Here is a 23,592-nt window from a genome sequence, read left to right as displayed (position 1 = left end):
CCAAGCATTCTCAAAACTACAATACCCGCACGAGGAAATAAGGAAACAGATCAACAGAGCCAGACGTGTACCCAGAAGCCTCCTACTGCAAGACAAACCCAAGAAAGAAACCAACAGAACTCCACTGGCCATCACATACAGTCCCCAGCTAAATCCCCTCCAACGCATCATCAGGGATCTACAACCCATCCTGGACAATGATCCCTCACTTTCATAGGCCTTGGATGGCAGGCCAGTCCTCGCCCACAGACAACCTGCCAACCTGAAGCATATTCTCACCAGTAACTGCACACCACACCATAGTAACTCTAACTCTGGAACCAATCCATGCAACAACCTTGATGCCAACTCTGCCCACATATCTACACCAGCGACACCATCACAGGAACTAACCAGATCAGCCACACCATCACCGGTTCATTCACCTGCATGTCCACCAATGTAATATACGCCATCATATGCCAGCAATGCCCCTCTGCTATGTACATCGGCCAAACTGGACAGTCACTACGTAAAAGGATAAATGGACACAAATCAGATATTAGGAATGGCAATATACAAAAACCTGTAGGAGAACACTTCAATCTCCCTGGACACACAATAGCAGATTTAAAGGTAGCCATCCTGCAGGAAAAAAACTTCAGAATCAGACTTCAAAGAGAAACTGCTGAGCTTCAGTTCATCTGCAAATTTGACACCATCAGCTCAGGATTAAACAAAGACTGTGAATGGCTTGCTAACTACAAAAGCAGTTTCTCCTCCCTTGGTTTTCACACCTCAGCTGCTAGAAGAGGGCCTCATCCTCCCTGATTGAACTAACCTCATTATCTCTAGCCTGCTTCTTGCCTGTATATTTATACCTGTCTCTGGAAATTTCCACTACATACATCTGACAAAGTGGGTATTCACCCACGAAAGCTCATGCTCCAATACGTCCGTTAGTCTATAAGGTGCCACAGGACTCTTTGCTGCTTTTACAGATCCAGACTAACATGGCTACCCCTCTGATAATAGAGATCTAGTCTTTTTCCAAAGTTTAAAAATCTAAAACAGTTGTTAGATCTTTTGGCTGAAGCTAAATGCAATTAATCACTAATTTATCTGAGTGACATTAAGATATGGTTCTAATCTTAAAAGTGACTGCCCCTTGTGTATAAAGCAACAAACATCAATCACTAAAGTTTCTAAAAGTTTCTGTGGAATCAATGAATCTAAGACAGTGGTCTGGATTCTATTCCTTTTTGCACATAAATACTATGTATTATTTGTATTTTATTGGATATCAACAGAATTGTTCACTAGGTTCCAGTGACTTACATCAGTGTAAATCCATTGTCAGCAGTGGAGTTACACTGGTGTCAAATGTAGGATTTAGCCAGCAGCCTTTTTACTACTGGTGATAATGCATGAGAAGGGAAGAATACAGCTACTACTCCGATTCCAGGTCCAGACCCCAGTCCTGCAGACATTTATGCACAGGAATAATCCCACTCATTTCAGTTGGAATAAAATTATTCACTTCTATAATTGTCTGCAGGACCAGGGCTTAATTTATTTCTTTAGTTTGTCAAATTTGCTTTTGTATTCTTTTAGGAGAATGGTTACACACCATCTTCCTGTCTCCTCTGAGTCCATTGCTTGCTGCCTGTGCTGAACTGTGTTGTTGAAAAGAATGAATAGTTTTGTATTTAGATTATGGGAACTGTAACTCTAAATGTTCTATCTGTGATTTTCAAAATAATCTAGAAGATTGTTCTACTGACTTTCAAATCACGTAGGCACTTTTGAGAATCCTATCCTACAATCCCAGATTCAATGTAGTATTAATTAGAATAATTTTAAAGAAAGCTAAATGTTTACTTTTTTAATTTTTAATAGCAACCATTCTGCCCTGAGGAGGACCTGAAGTACCACTGCTTAAAGTGTGAAAGTGCAAGCAGCACACTTTGTCTAGAGGAAGGATCCCTCAGTAGGAATTATTATTACAGAACTGTGCATTACAGCATTTTCCTCTGGGAAGGGAAAGAATATTTGCTAAAAGTTAGCATCTCTCCTCTTGGGCAGTAGGAAGAGAATATTGCTGTGTTTGTGTTCCTCTAAGCATGGAGGTATAGTACCCCATTAGCAGAAGAGAATGCACAATGAGAAATAACACTATTTTATTTATTGCCATAGTCTTCCATAAGGAACAAAGCCACGTTGTACTGCCCACCATACAAACACAGGGTCTGAGACAATACCTGCCCTGAGGAGTTAATAAACTAATGAGGCAGCTGGGTTTTAGCCTAAATTGTCAGGCCTTGACCACAATGTAAAAAGGAGATGTATAATTCTCCACTAATGCAACTGCACTGTGCTTGCAAAGGTGGAGGATGTAGCATAGCAAGGCTCAGGTGTTTTTATCACTGTTCTTAGACTGTAGAGCCCCGCTGTGACACTGCACCCCATATTCTTCATAGGGATATTGTTATGATATGATAACATAATTATGATATATTTTATGCAAGATAAGTAATGTGAAGTGTCATTGGAAAAGTTATGATTTGCTGAATATGATTATCCTATTTGTATGCATGTATCATTTTTGTATCTGAAGTTATGAATATTGACTTATGTATCTGTATTTCAAAAGTAGTTACACCTGGGTAATGTCCACTCGACAAGATGCTTTTAGTCTAGATAGCTGGTTGTGAAGGGTCTATTCAGAGCAATGAGCCATTAGGGAAAACAATAGGCCTTAGAAAAGAGGTGGGCAAACTACGGCCCGAAGGCCACATCTGGCCTGTGGGACCCTCCTGCCCGGCCCCTGAGCTCCTGGCCCAGGAGACTAGCCCCCGGCCCCTCCCCCACAGCCTCAGCTCACTGTGCCGCCGGCGCAATGCTCTGGGCGGCGGGGCTGCGAGCTTCTGGGGCAGTACAGCTGCAGAGCCTGGCATGACCCGGAGCTCTGTGCTGCGCTGTAGTGTGGTTGGCTCCTGCCAGGCGGTGCAGCTGCCTATCCTGCTGTTCAGGGCAGCGTGGCTGTAGCGCTGCCAGCCACCGGTGCTCCAGGCAGCGTGGTAAGGCGGCATGGGAGTTCGAGGTGGTGGTGGTGGTCAGGGGTAGGGTTGTGGATAGGGGTCGGGGCAGTCAGAGGGGCAGGGAACAGGGGGGTTGAATGGGGGTAGGGATCCTGGGGGGGCAGTCAGGAAGAAAAGGGAGGATGGATGGGGCAGTGGGGGGCAGTCAGGGGCAGGGGTTCCAGGGGCAATCAGGGGACAGGGAGAAGGGGTAGTTGGATGGGGCAGGGGTCCCGGGAGTGCAGTCAGGAATGAGAGGAGGGGTTGGATGGGGCGGTGGGGGGGCCATTGGGTTCCGGAGGCAGGGGTTCCAGAGGCAGTCAGGGGACAGGGAATGGGGGGGTGGATGGGGCAGGAGTCCTAGGGGGGCCGTCAGGGAACAGGGGGTGTTGGATGGGGCAGGAGTCCTGGGGGGGGCTGTCAGGGGGCAAGAAGCAGGGGGAGTTGGATAGGAGGCAGGGGCCAGGCCATGCCTGCCTGTTTGGGGAGGCACAGCCTCCTCTAACCAGCCCTCCATACAATTTCAGAAACCCGATGCGGCCCTCAGGCCAAAAAGTTTGCCCGCCCCTACCTTAGAAGAAGCTTATCTCCCACCCGGTGAGCCTTCCTGAGAACATTCCAAACAGCCTGTAAGTAATGGCTGCTATCACTCTATGAGGATATGTGACCAGGCCACATGATGCTGGACTTCATCTTGGGATGTCAGTATTTTTCCACAGACTTTGGAACAAAGTTTTCCCACCATATGCAAAAGCTATATAAGGCAGGGAGTGACATCATCTAGGATTCTTCATCCCCCACACAAGAAGACTCCTGAAAACACCTGAGAAAGAAAGACTGAACTGGGGGAAGTGCTGGACCCAGGCTAAAGGGATTTCTAGTCTGTGTTTGAAACAACTGGGGATTCCACGCTATAAAGCAAGTGCAACTTGCCACTTAAGAACCTGCAGTCTGCCTGTACCATCAATGAGAGTGAGAATCTTCTATTCATATCCAATCTATCTAGTAATCTGCTTTGATCTGTTTGCTATCGCTTATGATGACTTAAAATCTATCTTTTGTAGTTAATAAACTTGTTTTTGTTTTACTCTAAACCAGTGAGCTTTGACTGGAGTGCTTGGGGGAAATCTCTGCTTGGTTACCACAAGTGTGCATTGTTCTCTTCACATTGAGGGAGAGACGGACTGGGTATTAAACCCATATGCTGGCCAGATTTAACCAGGGCAGGACTGTACTGCTCTGGGATCCCAGGCTGGGAAACTGGTGGTTACAGCCTGCCCTGCATGTAACTGCAGCTGGGTGTGTCCCTACTTGTATGCATGCTGGTGAAAGTGCAGGCTGGAGGGCTTTGCAGCTTACCACGGCAGTACAGTGTGAGAGGGAGCCCAGACTGGTGGATCAGGGGGCTCAATGGTACCCCAGTTCTGGGGGAAACACCATCCAGTCCTGTCTACACTAAATTCCCACAGGTGGAGCTGCACCCATAGAGAATTACAGGTCCCCTTGCTGCCAGTGTAGGCTCAGCTTTGCGACTGGCAGGCTCCAGGAGCCCAGGGGAAAGGAGAGGGGCATGATTAGGGCCCAACCAAATTCACAGCTATGAAAAAAGTGCCACGGACAGTGAAATTTAGTCTTCCACCGTGAAGTCTGGTCTTCGTGTGCTTTTACCCTATACAATACAGATATCACAGGGGTGACCAGAATTTCTCAAATTGTGAGTCCTGACCCAAAAGGGAGTTGTGTGTGTGGGGGGGTCATAAGGTTGTTTCTTTTGGGGTGGGGGTCACACTATTGCCATCCTTACTTCTGCGCTGCCTTCAGAGCTGGGCGGCTGGAGAGCGGTGGCTGTTGGTCAGGCGACCACTTTTGAAGGCAGCGCCACACCAGCAGCAACGCAGAAGTAAGGGTGGCAATACCATACCATGTTACCCTTCTGTGCTGTTGCCTGCAGAGCTGGGTGACTGGAGAGTGGCAGCTGCTGAGGGCCCACCTCTACAGGCAGCAGCGCAGAAGAGTGGCAATACTATACTGTGCCATCATTACGTCTGCACTGCTGCTGACAACAGCTCTACCTTCAGAGCTGGGCTCCTGGCCAGCAGCTGCCACTCTCCAGCTGCCCAGCTCTGAAGGCAGCACTGCCAGCAGTAGAGGTGAATTAAGGTTTTGTGGGGCCCTGAGCCAAAGTAAGTGTGGGGCCCCCTACCCCTTGTGCCTGAAGTCCTGCCCTTGTTCTGCCCCTTCCGCCTGTGGCACTGTTCAACACATTTTGCCACCCCACTGCGGCCCTGCAACATTGCACCTTTCTGACCCCCCCCCAACTATGGCCCCATGACCGTAGAAGCTCTGCCCCCCTCCCCTGCCATAACCCTGAAGCCTCAATAGGGAGCTAGAGCTCCTCCAGTCCCGGGGCCATAGGTGTAATTTGACTGCTATATTTGTGGGGACAAAGTACACCCATGCACATGCATTCACACACACGTGCACATTGAAGCCAGGCCCCTGGGTTCACTGGCTCTCTCCCCCCACCTACAGTGGTACCTGGGCGGCCGGTACTGCTGCAGTTGCCTCCCTGCTGGGACTGCTGCCAACTAGGGAACACCACATGCTGCACTCCTGCTTCCCCCGTACCTCTACCCATTCCCATATCCCCTTCTCTTCCCCATCCCCTTGAGTGCTGGACAATTCCTTAGCTGAAAGCCTTCCCATGCACTACTGATTTCAGTGTCTTTCTGCAGCTCATTGTGTCCCTACCTGTGTGTGTGCTAGAGGAGGCTTGAGGGCCTGGCTTAGCCAGAGGGAGCCCAGGCTGGTGGAACAGGTGGGCTCAGTGGTACCCCAGTACATCAGGTGGCACCCTGGAAGGAGGGGGGGGGTCAACCCATCCCAGACATATTCCAGGAGGTTTCATCACATAACATAAGGGCTTGAAGGACTGGGCTATGTTGAAACTCATTTACTTTGGAGTGAGTAGTTTGTCCCCAGCAAAAAATAAGGACTAGCATGTGTGTCAGATTTTATGTGCATGCAAAGTTCATGCTCATTACATAAATAAACAATATGGAAAATTACCAGTGGTATAGTAAATCTTATTTTTAAAAGTGTGATAGGGTATAGGCTACTTCATTTTAATGGTGTCAAGTATCAGAGGGGTAGCCCTGTTAGTCTGGTTCTGTAGAAGTAGCAAAGAATCCTGTGGCACCTTATAGACTAACAGACGTTTTGCAGCATGAGCTTTCATGGGTGAATACCCACTTCTTCGTATTCACCCACGAAAGCTCATGCTGCAAAACGTCTGTTAGTCTATAAGGTGCCCCAGGATTCTTTGCTGCTTCATTTTAATGCTTGTTTAAATGTTCTGTGGGTGTGTTTAATTTTATTTAAAAATAACCAAAGGAAAATAGTATCATCATCATGTTCCTATTATGCCTCTGCCATTTAGGGTAGTGACGAAGCTCCTCCACTCCTGTCTCTTTCTGGCAAGTCTTTCAATGGTTCCCCAGCTGTGCCCCAGGTTTTTCAGCTCAGCTTCCACAGCTCTTTGCCATGGTGTTTCTGGGCAGCCTCGTTTTCACTTGCCTTCAGGTGTCCATCTTATTGCTACTCCAGTGATGGAATCAGTTTCCATCCGAAGCACGTAACCGATTCATCTCCAACGCCTCCCAGCAATGATGGTGGTCAGATCCTCTTGGCATGTCTCCTGTTGTACGCCACATTACCCAGTCAATGGGTAATCCTCCATATCTTTTGGCCCAGAACAATCTCAAACCAAGATCTATGGACACAGTGCAGCCAAGAGGCATTCACTGGACACTTGAAGACCTGGACTTCACAGATGATGTCGCTCTCCTATCACATACCCAACACCATATGCAAGAACAAACAACTCAACTTAACACATTCAGCCAGAAAATTGGTAGTTGGTTGAAAATCAACTGCAATAAGACCGATATCATGACCTTTAATATTACATCACCATCACCAATACGGATATAGGATTATGTTCTCACCAATGTAGAAACATTCACATACTTGGGCAGCACCATCAGCCAGGATGGTGGAACAAGCCAGGACATCTGGAAAAAAATCAGTAAAGCCAGGAACACCTTTAGGAGCTTAAATACAGTCTGGAAATCATCAAAATACAACACCAAAACAAAACTCAAGATTTATCAGAGCTGCAAAAATAGTATACCATCACCAAATGACTGATACAGCCAAAAGGCATTCATTAGACTTAATAAACACATTTTATTTCATTTACCTTATAAAAGTTGGTTCTCCTGTAGTTGAATGTCTTTGCTCATGGTTTCTTTCTTCTTAAACCTGTAATTTCTTGCTGCTTTCAGCAACTCTGGAGACTTTCTGACATTCATAAATGTCATCACAAGACATACTTTAGTGCACCTATACCTGGCTTTGCTTTGACAATACGTTCACTTAATCAGTTCCTTTCTTTCCTTCCAAGTTGAGTCAGAGACCTGCACACTGCAAAAAGATTTTCATTTGAGACTGGAATTGAAAGCATGAAAGATACAAGTTTAAAAATGTGTGGTATTTATTTGAAAACTTCCAGCATCTTTGATCAGCTTTTTGCTCCTTTGAAATTACTTCCCTAATTTGCTGTAAAATGCTGTAATCATCATATAGTTTATCAAAATCAATCTCAAGGTTAAGAACTTCAGCCCACTTCTCAGTATCAAACCATTCCACTTCATTGTCAGTCCTCCTACTGGATATGTTTGGAAACAGATGTCTTGAAATCATACCATTTCTAAAGAAATGCACTGCATCTTGACAATGCCTTATCTGCTTTCTCCTCAGATTTTCTCCTGTTCTATAGAGATTGCACAAAATAGCCTGCACTGATGGTCCATAGAAGTTGTCCTCTTTCCTTCTCTTTAGTTTAGAATGAAGACCTTCCATGACAGCCTCATTCTATACAGTTGGTATTGTCATATTCTAGTTTTTTGAGTGCTTCAGAAATACTCCTATCAGGTTATGTAGGAAGTAAATTTAACAGAGAGAGACTCCTGATCATCCTCACTGAATGCTTCCCGAATAATCTTGGCACAATTTTCCCCCCTCTGAAAAAAATATGCTTTTAATACAGGGTGGATTGATTTGAAATCAAGGCAATTTAAATCAGCTATTTAAATCATCACATGCATTTAAAAACCTTGATTTAAATAATTGATTTTAATAAATATTTCCATTTGTATTTCAGTTATTTTATAAAGAAGGGTGCATTCTCATTGGTTGATATAACCATTACAACATATTGATTTACAACTAAAAAGAGCCTTTACACTAGATTTGGTGCATTTTTTTGCTACTGTGACATTACCTAGGGTATAATCTGGACTGTTGAGCAGCTGTGTCCCCTCAGTACTCCAACCTGGGGTGCCTTTTACAGTGCTTTAGTGTGGGAGCAGACACTCCTGACCTGTTCACTTAGAGCCTCCAGCATGTAAATTACTCCCAGCTATATCATAAGAGTGATACAGTTAGCCACGCCTGAATTATATAACAGAGCGACATTAGCAAATTTCAAGTCCCAGACTTGTCCCCAGAAATGTGTGTCTTGTACTGCCCAGTACCCTCATGGACAATACAAGCTCATAGAAAGTCCATCATTTCATTAACAGAAAATGATATACACAAATCTTGTTATCCCAAATGAAGTTCCCAAACTCTTCAATCCAAACACACACTGGTGTAGATAAAACAAGTTTATTAACTACAGAAAGACAGATTTTAAGTGATTACAAGTAATGAGGCATAAAAGTCAGAAATGGTTACAAAGAAATAAAAGGTAAAACACAAACTAAGTGAATTTAAAGCAAAAGGATTTATCTCACCGCATGCTTACAGCAGTGTAGTTGGATTCCTTTCAGCCAGGACCCCCACCCCCAGTTCAATAATGCTCCTTTACTTTCAAGTGGTGTTGATGCTGTGAGTAGAGATGAGGGGAGAGAGGTGATTTGGGGCCACTGTTACTCATTTTTATCCTTTTCCTCTTCTTTGAGAATCATCTCCAGCTGGGGTTCAGGAGACAAAGTCGGGGACAGGAATTTCCAAGGATTCAGCATATTTATTTTTTATTTAAATATTTTAAGAAACTAATAAATTTAGGCCTTAACAAATTTTGTATTAAATTCAGATTTCATTATAAACAGGCTTATTTTTAAAAAGAAAAAAATATAATTTAAATAACAATTGAATCCTATTTAAATTTAAAAAACTGATTAAAAAAATCCTGTATTTTTATCCATGCTGCTTTAATACAGGCCAGTGTGGTAGGACTCATTCCGTTGGAGATGGAAGGACAGTTACCTCATTGGCACATTATGAAGAAGTTTCTTATACACATAAGAACTACCATATTGGGTCAGATCAATAGTTCATCTAGCTTAATATCCTATCCCCCAGAGTGGCCAATACCAGAGATCCAGGGGAGAGCAGTTTTGTAGAGATCCACCCTGTCTTCCCCTTCTGGCATCTGGCAATCAGAGGCTTAGGGTTGCCCAGAGCATGGGGTTGATCCCTAATCAGCTTGACTAATAGACATTGATGGACCTATCCTCCATGAAGTTATCTAGTTCTTTTTTTAACCCAGTTATGCTTTTGGTCTTCACAACATCCCATGGCAATGAGTTCCACAGGTTAATTGTGCATTGTGTGAAAAAGTAGTTCCTCTTGTTTACATTAAACCTGCTGCCTATTCATTTCTTTGGGTGACCTCTGGTTTTTGTATTGTGGGAAAGGGTAAATAACCCTTCTTCCCACACAGTCAAGGTTTTATAGACTTCTATCATATACCCCCAATCATCTCCTTTCTAAGAACAGCCCTAATCTTTTTAGTCTGTCCTCTTATGGATGCCATTCCATAGCCTTGATCATCTTTGTTGCCCATTTCTGAACCTTTTCCAGTTCCACTATATCCTTTTTGAGATAAGGAAGCCAGAATTGGACACAGTATTCAAGATGCGGCACTCCATTAACTTATATAGTTGGCATTATATTTTCTATCCCTTTCATAATCGTCCCTAACATTGTTAGCCATTGATGAATATTGAGCTGAAGTTTTCAGAAAACTATCCATAATCACTCCCATATCTTTCTTGAGTGGTAATTTAGAACCCATCATTATATATGTAGAGTGGGGATTATTTTTTTTTTTAAGTTCCAAGTAATGCACATTTATCAGTGTTGAATTTCATCTGCCATTTTGTTGTCCAGTCACTCAGTTTTTGTGAGATTCATAGAATATCAGGGTTAGACGGGACCTTAGGAGGTCATCTATGTCCAAACCCCTGCTCAAAGCAGGCCCAATCCCCATACAGATTTTTGCCCCAGATCCCTACATGGCCCCCTCAAGGACTGAACTCATAACCCTGGGTTTAGCAGGCCAATGCTCAACCCACTGAGCTATCCTTTGTAACTCTTCAGAGTATGCTTTATACTTAACTATTTTGAATAATTTTGTATCATCTGCAAACTTTGCCACTTCACATTAACTCCCTTTTCCAGATCACAAATGAATATTCTGAACTGCACATGTCCCAGAACAGATCCTTAGGGGACCCCACTCCACTGTGAAAACTTACTATTTATTGCTACTCTTTCTGTCCTATCTTTTAACAAGTTATTGATCCACAAGAGGACCTTCCCTGTTGTGCCATCACTGCTTACTTAAAAGCCAGTGGAAAGGGAACTTTCCAAATGCTTTCTGGAAAAAAAGTACACTATATTACTCCTGGGAGAATACTGTGCACATACATAATTAATGAGCTGTGCATATTTTTAGTTTTTTGCACAGAAAAAAAGCTTCTGTTGAAATGTTGCCACAGTTCCAGCTTTTTCCCCCACCAGAGGACGCTGTGGTGCAAGAACAGCAGCAGCTCCCGGCAGAAAATAACTTATGCAGTTCCACCTTTTGTCCATCAGAGGGCAACAGAACAAAGCAGCAGCTCCCAGCCAGCCAGGGAAGAGAAAGAGCCTGCCTTCTTAACAGCACCTGTAAGGCAAGGTCAGGAGACAGGGGCTATGGGGAGAAAGACAGAATGGGGAGCTGGTGTGGGTGTCAGAAAGGGGAGGACAGATGAGGGCAGAGGCTGAATGGGAGTGGAGGCACAGGCCACAGGGGGAAGGGAGGTGCAGGGTCACGTGGTGATGGCAAAGGGGGTGCAGAGCTACCTAACAGGGACAGGGGAGTGGCTGAGTGGGGACACAGAGACACATGGGGATGAGGAAGGAGGCACAGAGCCATATGGGGATAGGGGGAGTGGAGGTGCACAAAACACATGGGGACAGGGGCAGATGTGCCTGACTGAATGGGAGAGGCTAGGGGTCAGCCAGGGTCTGCATGGGGCAAGCTCCCTAATAATCCTTCCCTGCCCCCCTAAATGTTCCATTGTTTTCCCACCCATAACCAACAACCCTCCAAGTTCTCACACAGGCTCCTTCCCAGCAATTTACTTCCCTCTCCCTCAGCTCCTCCGTTACCCTTGACTCTCCAAGCCTTTGCACTTCTTCTGCGGGGCGAGAGAAATATGGTTCTGTATTGTAGTTTAAATGAATTATTACTCAGTGTTCTGTATTAATATGCCTAGTAAGGAATCTATTTGTCAAAAAACATTTCTTGAATCTTTTTTGTTGTCTGTATTGTTACATACTTGCTGACAGGTATTTTGAAACAAATGACCAAAAATAATTGAAACTGATGTGATTCTATGGTGTTATTTTGACAAATAAAATATGCAGAATTTTGCAGAATTTTAAAATATTGTGCATAGAATTTTTAGGCACAGAATTCCCGCAGGAGTAACTAGATCAACTGCATCACCCTTATCCACATGCTTGTTGACATCCTCAAAGAATTTTAATAGATTGGTGAGGCATGATTTTCCCTCTCAAAAGTCATGTTTCCCCAACAAATTGTGTTTATCTTTGTGTCTGATATTCAGTTACTTGTTATAGTTTTTAAGCAATTTGACCGGTACTGACCTTAGGCGCACCAGCCTTTAATTGCCAGGATAGCAGTTGGTGTTATATTAACTACCTTCCAGTCATCTGGTACAGAGGCTTGTTTCAGCAATAGATTACATCTACTACAGTTAGTAGTTCCCATGCATCCGACGAAGTGGGTATTCACCCACGAAAGCTCATGCTCCCAAACGTCTGTTAGTCTATAAGGTGCCACAAGACTCTTTGCTGCTTAGTTAGTAGTTCTGCAATTTCAGATTGAAGTTCCTTCAGAGCTCTTGAGTGAATACCATCTGATCCTGGTGACTTTTAACTGTTTGTCAGTTTGTTCTAAAACCTCTTCTATTGACACATCATTTATTCAATTTGTACACAGTCAAAAAAATGAACTGAGAAAATGCTCTTTTTAGAGGAGGAAGAGAACTTACTATACACTTTCAGAATCAGACATTCAATGTCAAAACTCAAAGCTTTCATGCCATTTTTAGCAGTTACGAATTACATTTCACTTGCAACCAATCTGAATCATTCTGTCATTCAGCTGTTTTAGATTCTGGTAAACTGACTTTTTTCCAAAGTTAGAGACGTTATTAGCTACACAAGACCACACACAGTGGTTTATACTAAGTTCATACCAAGGTCACTTTCTTCTATGTTTGAAATACCTACAACAATAGCATTACTTGTCTCATCATTATCGTGGTAAAAATCAAGTAAGCCAGTAATCAGGAAACATTTATTTTCCCTATTTGAGGCATCTGTTCTGATTGAGGAAAAAAAGTGCTAATTTGAGATCATTAACTAAAAGTTGCTGCAATTTCAGTGCCGTTCTCAGTAATTCTAGGTGCTTTTGTAGGTCCACAAGACTTGGGTTGGTGGGTTTTGTTTTGTTGGGGGGTTTTTTGCACAATTTCTGAATGTGATAGACCTTTTGGAAGCCATTTGTTGCCCCAATCTTGTTTAAAATAACTTAAAATGATTAATCACACCATGGTCAACTTCTTGTATTTCTGCTGCTGTCACTAGACTTTCCTTAAGTGCATCCTCTTTGATTAAAAAAAAAAAAAAGGAGTTCATTTCTGATCTTTCACAGCATCTTTGTGTTTTGTACATTCCACGTGAATAGCAACAACTCTTCTCCTTTCATATTTAATTGAAAATGCTTGATGAGACAAAATACATTAAGCCATAAATTCATCAATTTTGCACAGCCATTTTTTATACCCAGGGACCTTACACCACTCATCATTTTAAGTACAATAGTCCTCCTTCCTTTTCACAATATCTTGGAACCGCCACCACCATATCATGCATTTTGAAAAATGGATCTGTTTCCTTTGAAAGTGCAAAATTCTGTTCTTGCTTAGGATCCAGAATTATGTTTGGTTGCTGTGAGAGAGCACTGATTTTATGGTAACTACATAATATAACTTGCAGCAGCAGTACAACAATTGAATGGAGGCGAGATGGCAAGTGTACATTTTCTCACCACTTCAAACACCAGCTGGACTATAAATAGCCTTGGCAGAATTCAAATTTTTTTTTTATAATTTCAACCATTTTAAAGCTTTTTTCTATTTAACAATGTAACTGTTCAAAGCTGTGGGAAATGGGAAGATCCGACAACGAAACTGATGGCAGTGGCTACTGAAAGTCAAAAAGTTAGAAGTTTATGACTTAAAAACACAAATTCTCAACATCAGGTCACTTGATACAAATTAAACAGCGGTAAAGCCAATTGTGATAAGGTCTCAAGCAGCGTTTTTCTTACTGTGCCTAGCACGGGCGCTGAACTAGGCGTGCTCCCGCATTACAGTTTGCTTCAATGGCGCTCAGCACCCCCACTGTACAAATGGCTCTCAGCCCCCTCATTGCCTAGCTGTGAATTTCCATTATCTGACTACGGACTCTCCAGGAAGCCTGAACCTAATGCGGGGCTGCCCGTGCTCAGCCTGAGGCACCGTTCCACGCCCGCCCTGGAGCTGCGCCTGTGAAGCTCCTCTGGGCTGCTCCTGGCAGCCCCCCCAACCCGAGACCCATCTTAGTCCCCGCGACCCCCTGATCTGCGAGGCCCTGCGCGGCGCCTGGTCAGGCGGCCGGAGCGCGGGCTCGGCCTTCCGTCATCACAGGGGCAACGCTCCGATGCTGCGCGCGCTCCCTCTAGTTTCCGGTCAAGCTCGCGGCCGGGGGCCAAAGCGGCACCAACGGCTGGCGGCCTGCAGGCGGTGACAGGAACACCCAGCGCGCGCGCGCGCCTCCCGGCCAACCGCTCCCCTCCCTGCCGCCCCGCGCGCTGCCTGCTCCGCCCACGCCGCTCGGGGAGGAGCCACGCGCCCGCCCCACCTGGTTCTTTGTGCTCGGAGTCGGTCGGGACTCAGCAGCAGCCTCGAGCCTCTGTCGCCTCCTATCACCATGTCGTTGGGAGTCGGCCCGGAGGCGGGATTCTCCAGCGAGGAGCTGCTGACCCTGCGCTTCCCCCTGCACCGCGCCTGCCGCGATGGGGACCTGCCCACCCTGTGCGCGCTGCTGCAGGGCTCGCCCCGCTCCGACCTGGCCGTCGAGGACTCCTTCTACGGCTGGACGCCCATCCACTGGGCCGCGCACTTCGGCAAGGTGCGGCGCGGCCCGGCCCGGCGAGGGGGCGCTGCCCCGCGGGACCCCCAGGCTCACACGGCACCATCTTGCCGTGCTCGCTGCCGCGGGAGGGGCGACCCGGGACCCGCCACCCGGCTCGGCGGGGGTCGCGGTACCGTCCGCACCCCCCGGGGAGCGCAAGGGGGCGGGCTGTGGGGGCGCCCCCGTCGGCCCCGGGGGGGGAACGTGAGCCATATGGGGGGGGGCCTGTCCACGTCCCGGGGGAGAGTCAGCGGCTGCCTCGGCATCCTGCCTTCGCGCGGGCCCCGGCAGCCGGCTCTTGCTGGTGGGGCGCGGAAGCACCGGTGCCCCGAGCGGGCCCGGCCCCTCCCGGGAGCTTTATTGACAGGGACAGATCCGTGGCCCTTGGCCAAGCTTTCGAAAGGTGCCGGGGTCACTGGCAGCTGCGGCGGGAGCCAATGGGGAGGAGGAGGGGCAGGTGCTCCTCCCCCGGCGCGCGGGGGCGGGTGTTGAGTTACCGCGGGCCCAGAAGGACCCACTTTTTCGTGCCCGCCCCCCCGGTCCAGTAACGGACCTTCCTGCGCGCGCAGGCTCCACCTGGAGACTTTGCTCTGTTTTGGTGCCTGTGTTATGACGACCGGCGTGTGCGTTGGGAAGGAGGCGCTCGCTGGGCGGAGCGCGGCCCAGGGGCCCTGAGGGTGAGCGGGGGGGGGAGTCTGCCCTGACGGCTCCCTCGCTGCAGTGCCTGGGAGGTGAAAGGGCGCGATGCGTCGGGTCTGGGTCCCCTGAGACAGTTTTGTATTATAATTGCGGGCAGGACGTGGCCCCGTGTGAGGAAGTGCGGTGACCCCAAAACATCTGAACGTTAACTCCCTTATTTCCCCCAGTCCCTGTTATGGTTCTCTCCCTCCCCCCCCCCCCCATCTTTTGTGATTTTTCTGTCTGCAAGCCGCATTCTGGCTCTTTTCTTTCTGGTATTATGGGGGAAGAGCAGCCGCTTGTGCCTTTAACCATTGCTTTTTATCTCAGGCTATATAAGGTTCTTAAAGGAACTTGTAGAGGGAACAATCAGGCCTGCAAGCTAATGGTAGATACCTTACGCAAAATGCCCTGTGGCCGGACGTCTTTCTTTAATGAAAATACTAAAGGGAATGCAGAAGATTTGTTTTGTATACAGATAGGATACATGAAAACATAACTAACATTTTAGTGCTCTTAGATTGCTGCACTTTTGGCAGCGTCACAAATCAGAACAATTAGTCCAATTAAAGGAGGCTAAGCCTTTGAGGAGAGAGGCAAGAGGGCAAGCCAACAAAGAGGATAAGCAGGATACCAGTAAATTAAGGAGCCTCGATTCAATTTTCCAAGGGTAGGGGCAGAGCTGGGTCATTAAACCTCAGTGAATTATTTTGCTGTAGCAAAGCCTTGCTGTATCTGGATTTATGAAGAGCTTCTGTACATGTTGATGATGTATGTTTCAATTACAAACCTTTACTTATATTTGTGCTAAGGGAAAATAAAATATTTTAAATAGACATTATCAGGTAATTAGTTCCTGAATTTGTGATCTGGTACAAAAGTATCTGGAACACCTTTCATTGGATAAAAATGAATACATGATGTTGCTGAGAAATGAAAATTGCTACTTCCATTGAACTTACGCACATACTTTTTTTCCCTGCTGTTGTGTTTTCTTTAGTGGAGCTTATCCTAGTTCAAAATTATCATTACTGGGGGTTGAATTAATTGCATTTCTAAACAAAAATAAAATTACTGGACCTGACTCTTCCCTAGTCTAGCCCCTTTCTGCTTTTCTAGTAGAGCAAAGAGGCCATAAATGTGACACATCTTCCCATCCCAGCTACTAAGTCTCCTGGCATGGGGCAGTCACCCAGTGGTGTGAATCCAGCTCCCAGGCTACCCTCATCCCTGTGTAGGGGATGTAGCTGAAACATTATCATGCTCCAGTCACCCCTGACTGGTGGAATACCCCTTATGGGTGCCAAAGCCATCAGGCAAACCTTAGAACAGCTTTCTTACGTATGTTGGAGAATAGTGTAGAATAATTCTCAAGACTGTAGAGCCCCAGCTTGCACCTTTGTAGACACCCACTCCCTCCTGCTGCACCAAGCAGGTACTGGACACAGAAGAGACTCGGCCCCACTGTCTTCACAGATAATTTAAAAAAAAAATCAGGTGTTTTGACTAATATCAGTAAACAAGAACTATTATTTTGGTGAGTGCCCCCACAAGGAAACAAACTGAAAGGTTTAGTTTTATTAGAAAGAGACTACATTTTTTGGAGGGTTAGGGAGGTAAGGAAGGGATGACAAGGATCAGTATTTGTAAATGGAAAAGGATAAAGGTAGTAGGAAGAGAAATGCAGTATTCTAGTTTCTAAGAAAGTATTACAAATAGAGCACAGTTCCAAAACAAAAAAACAGTAAGAAAATTTATGATTAATTGTAATAGCAGGTAACTGTGCCCTGGCATTCATAAGGTCTTGAGGGCTCATTTGCCAGTTCGGAGTGGTAGGATTTGGTGTTAAAGTATGTTCATGAACATAAACCACAGTCAATCCCAAGCTGCTCCTTAGTACCTCAAATACCTCTGGAGCAATCACTGTTTTCTGTATACTCCCTAAAAACTGAGATATGCTTGTCTCCTGGGACACTAATGGATTCCTACAAAATCAGCTACATCCAAATTAATTAGTATTCAAGAAAGTATTGTCTAGTTCATTTATATAGTGCCTTGAATTACGCTGGGTGTTGTACAGAGCTATAAGATAGGTCAGAATATAAAAGACTATATGATCTAAATAGCCAATATCCAGACAAGGGAATTGAGAGCAGGGATACAGCACCAAGATAGTGTTGTTTTTTTTAATGCTTTCCTTCTATATTTGTGTGGGAGGGTTTGTTTTTTTAAATCCTTGACTAATTGGCCATATTTTTTCTATGACCATATCAGCTTGCCTCTTGCTTTTGTAATCCTTGCCTGTTTTGTGATCCTTGACTGTTGTTGTTGGACTATTTTACTTTACTTGTATGTAAGGTAAGGTAAGTAAATTCTATTCCTCTTTGGGCTGTTGTTTTAAAAAAAAGTACATAATACAGTGTCGCCCCCCCCCCCCTCCTTCCCTGTCGTGTAAGTCCCTGGAACCCTCCCCATCTTCCTTGATTAACCCTGATTCTCAACCCCACTGTAGCTATATCATGAACTTGAAAAATATTCTTTTTTTTTTTATTAAAGAAACCAAAAAGATGATCACCAAAACCAGTGCTCAGTGTTCGAGTCCATGGGACAAGAATAAGGGAACCTGGTGTTCTGGCCTCTTCCTGACTAGCAGCTACTTCCATTTTCTGATGGAGTTGGGACTCGGAGAAGCAGGTCTCTCAGTCCATGAGGCAGAAGGCCTCGTGTTCTGACTTTTAATGAAGTGCAGCAACTCATCCTCTCTATTCTTAGACTTCTTAAAATTAGAGAAGAAAAAATAAAAAAAAGAACCATTTTAAAAATAACCTTGTTAAGTTACAGGTTTTGAAACAATGCTAGTGTGGGTTACAAATCAACCTTAAATGCTAGAAGAAGGGCACTGGTTCTCCAGTTCCATTGCTTTTCTCTGGAGTTGACAGACTGTGACCTACGTGTAACTCACAATAAGTTGTCATTGAGGTTTCCCTGCCCCTCTCCAGGCCAGTAATCTGGATTTATATGACAAAAAAAGAAAAATCCTTTGCTCTTGGCAGAGTGAAAGATTAACACTTTCACTAGAACCTTTAGACATCTTAGTCTTTATGTTGCAAAATCTCTTACAGTTGCTAATGCTCGCTCAACTTCACCTTTGTTTGTAACTTTGGTAGGTGGGCCGCCGGCTGTCACTGGTGTCTTAAGCAAATTATTTACCCCTGCTTGATTATGGTAACCAATCAACGACATTGAGGGCCTTGGTGTGTAAACACCAGTGGAGGCAAACCAGTGTTGGTAATGGTGGGCAAATTTTGCAGAGTTCACACCACCACTACAACTGTATCTCTATTACAGCCTCTTTAAGTTAGTTATCTCTCGATATAGCTCTTAATTATTACTGCAGTTGTTTTAGCATCTATTTATTTATTTATCTTTTCAAAGAATACCTTCTCCTGTGTTGAATGTTAGGGTTTGTGGGAGCTAGGTTCGTTAGCACTATACTTCTTTGCTCACCCCCAAGATATCTTTATTCACCGATTCCAAGGCCAGAAAGGACCATTGTGATCTTTTAGCCTGACCTCCCATAAAACATAGGACTTCCCCCAAAATAATTCCTAGAGGATATGTTTTAGAAAAACATCTATTCTTGATTTAAAAATTTGTCAGTGATGGAGAATCCACCACAACCCTTGGTAAATTGTTCCAATGATTAATTACCATCAATTAAAAATGTGTACCTTATTTCCACTATGAATTTGTTTAGCTTCAGCTTCCAGGATTGGATTATGTTATACCTTTCTTTGCTAGATTGAGAGCCCATTATTAAATATTTGCTACTCATGTAGATACTTATAGACTATAATCAATTCTCCCCTAAACCTTCTCCTTGTTAAGGTAAATAGATTGATCTGTTTGAGTCTGTCATTATAAGGCATGTTTTCTAATCCTTTAATCATTCTCATGGCACTTCTCTGAACCCTCTCTGTTGCATGGTGAGTTACCATATTTCCTTTATACCCAATCTTAAATCCACTGAGAGTTTTTAATGCATTTTATTTTCTGTATGCTGTTCATACATCCTGTTTTCTCAGCAGAGAAGTACAGTTAGTAATCAGAGTTCTCTTAAATCTAAACCTATACATTCATAAATTACAGATTTAATTTTAACTTTTTTATTAAACTGGTAGGTACAGTCGCTAGTTCCACAACACATTTGCCCAATTACAGTTGAAGTTTACAAAATATATGTAGTGATCATGTATTTGTTAAAATTTTCAAACCAAGATGCCTGATTTTAGTCATTTGACTTGAAAACTTTGATCTACATGCTCTTAATCTGTAGAGTAAAATTAAGCATAGTACAGTGACGCCTAGTATAAAACAAATGTACGTTTGTACATAAGATAATTTCCTAGTGATTCCTGTTCCTGAATGCCATAAGTTGGTGCCATTGCGTGACACAATTTTCCAACCACTTTTCTCTAAGCCATTACCTTTGCAATTCTGCTACCCCCCCCCACCACACTAATCTGACATCTTTTCAAAGCATTCTCAGAATTATTTTAATGTTGAAACATTAAAAATTTCAGCATAGTATGATATGAGATTCTTTGTCAGAATAAAGAGACACTGCCAAAGTGATCATATTTGAAAAAGCAACAAAGAGTCCTGTGGCACCTTAAAGACTAACAAATATATTGGAGCATAAGCTTTTGTGGGTGAATATTATGCTCCAATACATCTGTTAGTCTTGAAGGTGTCACAGGACTCTTAGTCTGGATCTGTAAAAAGCAACAAACATGGCTACCTCTCTGATACTTGACACATATTTGAAAAGACAACCAAAAAACCCAAACAGATCCTTTTGCTATGTTACCAGTGACTGCACTACAGAAATTTTAAATGGAAGGAATTGTAATACACATACTCTTCAGCATTTTTATGTTATATTTTCATTTAACTCAACAAGCATACTGAAAAGTTAATAAGCATTTTACTTTCTTCTTAGAGTTTGAGTTTCCAAAACTTTAGGGAAATATTAAAGTAGAATTTTTAGTTATCATTCTTTACTGCATACTCTTCATGCTCCCTTCTTTTTAAACTTTCCTGAAAACATTTAAGTTCACAGTAGGTTTTGTTTATTAAAAAAACTAAAGTTCTAGCAAATGCTACTTGACAGTGTCTATTTAAAGTTGCATTTACAGCTTTCCAGATCAGAAACGTAGCACCTTTTCTGACAGAAGCAAACAGAATACAAATCCCTGCTATAATTGTCTCTAAAGTATCAGTTTTTTCCCCTATCAAATTAATGGTGTTGGGTTTGTTTAAAAAATTTTTTTTTGGCAAGAATTACATTTCTCTTGGCTATTTCTTTAGTGACTGAGAAACCTGGAAGAGGTGGTGACGGCCCAGTTTATTATTTTATTAGTCATGTTGTTCAGCCTGCTTCCACTAATGGTCAGTTTAAACTGATATTGTTCCTCTTTCTCCTTTAATTTAATCAGTGATGTATATAGTGTCAGTATATTTGATGGGTAATTTCTAAATTATTTTCCCCTTGTCTGTTTAAGCTGGAGTGTCTAATGCAGTTAGTGAGAGCTGGCGCTACTGTAAATACCTGTACAACACGTTTTGCCCAAACACCAGCCCATATTGCTGCTTTTGGAGGACATCCTCAGTGCCTGATCTGGTTGGTTCAAGCAGGGGCCAACATAAACAAGCAGGTATGAATTAATGTTGGGTTTGATATTGGTTTAGTTTTTAAAAATACTTACATAGGTCTGGATTCACAAAGGGACTTGTGCTGTGATGCTGAGCGTTGCAGTGCCTAACTTCAAGGCACCTAAAAAGTCACAGGAACAGTGTTGAAATCCACAAAGCCTGAGTTAGGTGCCTGAACCTGGTACACAATGAATGGGAAGAGATAGGCATCTTAGAATGTGATTCCCAAAGGCTAGCTGGCTAGGCGAGGAGCAACCTAAACAAGCAGATGGGAGAGGTTTCTTAAGCTCCACCCTTTTCATGGAGATAGTCACCTACATCCAGGCTGCAGAGAGGTGCCTATCTCTGCTAGTGACCCACCATGGCAGGGTGGAGAGAGAGACTCTAAAGCCTTGTGCTTAGTGCATCACTTAGAAGGTGGGAGATCCAAGTTCCAGCCCCACTGCTCTTGTGACTCTGCCAAAGCTTCAACAGCAGAGATTGAGGTAGTCTCACACTGGAATATCCCATAGCTCTGGAGTTAGAGCACACTGCTTAGAGGTAGGATTTGAATAGGTGTCTCCTTTCAGAGTGGGGAATTGAACTCAGTTCTCCCAAATTCCATGTTAAGTACTCCAGTCATTGGGCTGAATGTTATAACGTGGGTGGATTTTGAATGGTACCACACACCTGGATCGGGCCCCGAACACACAATAGGCATTCACTTGTCTTTCCTCTTGCCAGTTTGTGGATTGCTCTTGGGCTTAGGTGGGAGTGAGGAAGTAGTGCACGTGCCCGTGGGCAGAAACATAGGCACCTAGGAAATATTTATGCTTAGAATTGCTGGGGCCCAAGGCTGAAGCCCAACCCCTACCACCTGAAACCTGAGGGTTTCAGTCCTGCATGTTGGGACTCAGACTACAGGTCCCATGCCTGGAGCTGAAGCCCTTTGGCTTCAGCTTTGTCGCCCTATCCCACCCGGGTCAGTGGGGCTCAGGTGTGCTCAGGCTTCAGTCCTCACTCCCAGGATCATGTAGTAATTTTTATTGTCAGAAGGGGGTCGCGCTGCAATGAAGTTTAAAAACCCATGTTCTAGCAGCAATGAAAACATTTATTGTAATGCTATGGAGTGGCGATTAATATAAACAGATATATAGGGGTTTGTTTTGTTTTTTAAATCTACAGTGGTGGATCAGAAATTTTCAGTTGCATTGTTGTCTAGGTAATACTTCACTTTTAACAACAACAACAACAAAAAAAGGGTTACTATCTTCTTTATGCTGTAAAATATTTACCATAGAACAAATAGGATGTGCAATATTGTCAAGTTAACTCTGCTGTAGGAACTTTAACTTTCATTTTTAGATTTTATTTTTATTGTGCAACTTTAACTTCTAATTTAATTTTTTAAACAAGAAAGTTGTGTGACCATTTTAATATCCAAATGATCTCGATTGTTAAGACGAATGGGGTAGGAGAGCATCCACTGAGATCACATTTTACTGTGTGTTTACAGAGGCTTGCATGAGAGCAAGAGGTTAGCTTTTACCTTGAGGAAGGACTGTGCTATGATTGATTCAATGAGACATGAACAGTTTCCTACACAAGTTACCCATCATCAATCTCTGGAGCTGTTCAGAAATGTGCATTTTTGTTGTCACAAAAGGGGCTTACTTAAGATATGCTGTAACTGAGCATGCTCAAACTAAGAACTGAATTTCCAGACTTATAATTTCATTATCCAATTAGCTTCTTTGCTTGTCTCAGTTTAGTGTAATGAGCCTTCCCTTGTAGTAACAACAGACTCACAGAACGGGTCTGGATGAGAAGTGCTTTTCTTGCTATTGAACTGTATTCTGTGCAGCCCATTGGCCACTGGAAAAGAGAGGTTGGTTCTTCCTGTTGACCCATTCTGTCTGGTAATCTATCCAGAGTATTGTACCAAATAAAAAGAGTGATTTTGGCAGTAGGGAGAATTCATTAGTTTTCCCTTAAATTTGATCTCAGATGTCCTTTTGAAAAAATACAATTTACTTGCTAGTTTTCAAAATTCAGGGTTTTTTTTAAGTTCAGGGATGGGGAATAACTTTTGTTAATGACAAGTGGGTTGTGTTTTCCAGTCTTATGTAAATCCCAACATGCTTGAGTGTTTTCCTCATAATCTAACAAACCAAACCAATCATCTTCTAGTTAAATATAATTGTAAATAATTTCATCGCTCCAGAAGTGTTTCAAAAGTAGCAAGTGAATAATAGTTATAATTTAAATGTTGCCACCTTAAGTACAGGATTTGCTATTAAACAAATGCTGTAAATAAGCACAATGATCATATTTTCTGTAGTTCCCTTAATCCACTAAATGTCTGTAATTAAAGTGGCATTACCACCCCACTCCATGGTCTCAGAGGTGTTGGAGGGATTTTGTCTGGGACAGCAGGAGGAAAAAACACCTTGACCCATCTAAGGAGCATACCTCTGTCTACTCGTCTTAATAAGACATTCAGCCCTCTCATGGTCTATAGGGGGACTCTGGGCTGAATGGTAGGTCATAAGGCAATAGC

General features: G+C 43.7%; 1 protein-coding gene across 5 annotated transcripts in view; it reads left to right on the top strand.

The window, feature by feature from the left end:
- Nucleotides 1-14,296: 14,296 nt before the first annotated feature.
- Nucleotides 14,297-23,592, top strand: part of ANKRD10 (ankyrin repeat domain 10) — a 48,749-nt gene continuing 39,453 nt past the window's right edge. The window contains exons 1-2 of one of the 5 annotated variants that reach the window (XM_039523107.1): nt 14,297-14,657; nt 20,903-21,055. In XM_039523107.1, coding sequence (XP_039379041.1) covers nt 14,457-14,657; nt 20,903-21,055 — 354 coding nt within the window. In that variant the 5' untranslated portion in view covers nt 14,297-14,456. Of the gene's footprint in view, nt 14,658-15,196; nt 15,338-15,542; nt 16,110-17,883; nt 18,033-20,902; nt 21,056-23,592 lie in introns of those variants that run through there. The other 4 variants (XM_039523073.1, XM_039523083.1, XM_039523093.1 and 1 more) reach the window with 4 other exon arrangements.

Source organism: Mauremys reevesii, linkage group 1, assembly GCF_016161935.1.
Source record: "Mauremys reevesii isolate NIE-2019 linkage group 1, ASM1616193v1, whole genome shotgun sequence".
NCBI classification, from domain to species: domain Eukaryota; kingdom Metazoa; phylum Chordata; order Testudines; family Geoemydidae; genus Mauremys; species Mauremys reevesii.
Note: the sequence above shows the minus strand (reverse complement) of the source record. Positions and strands in the feature narration are given on the sequence as shown.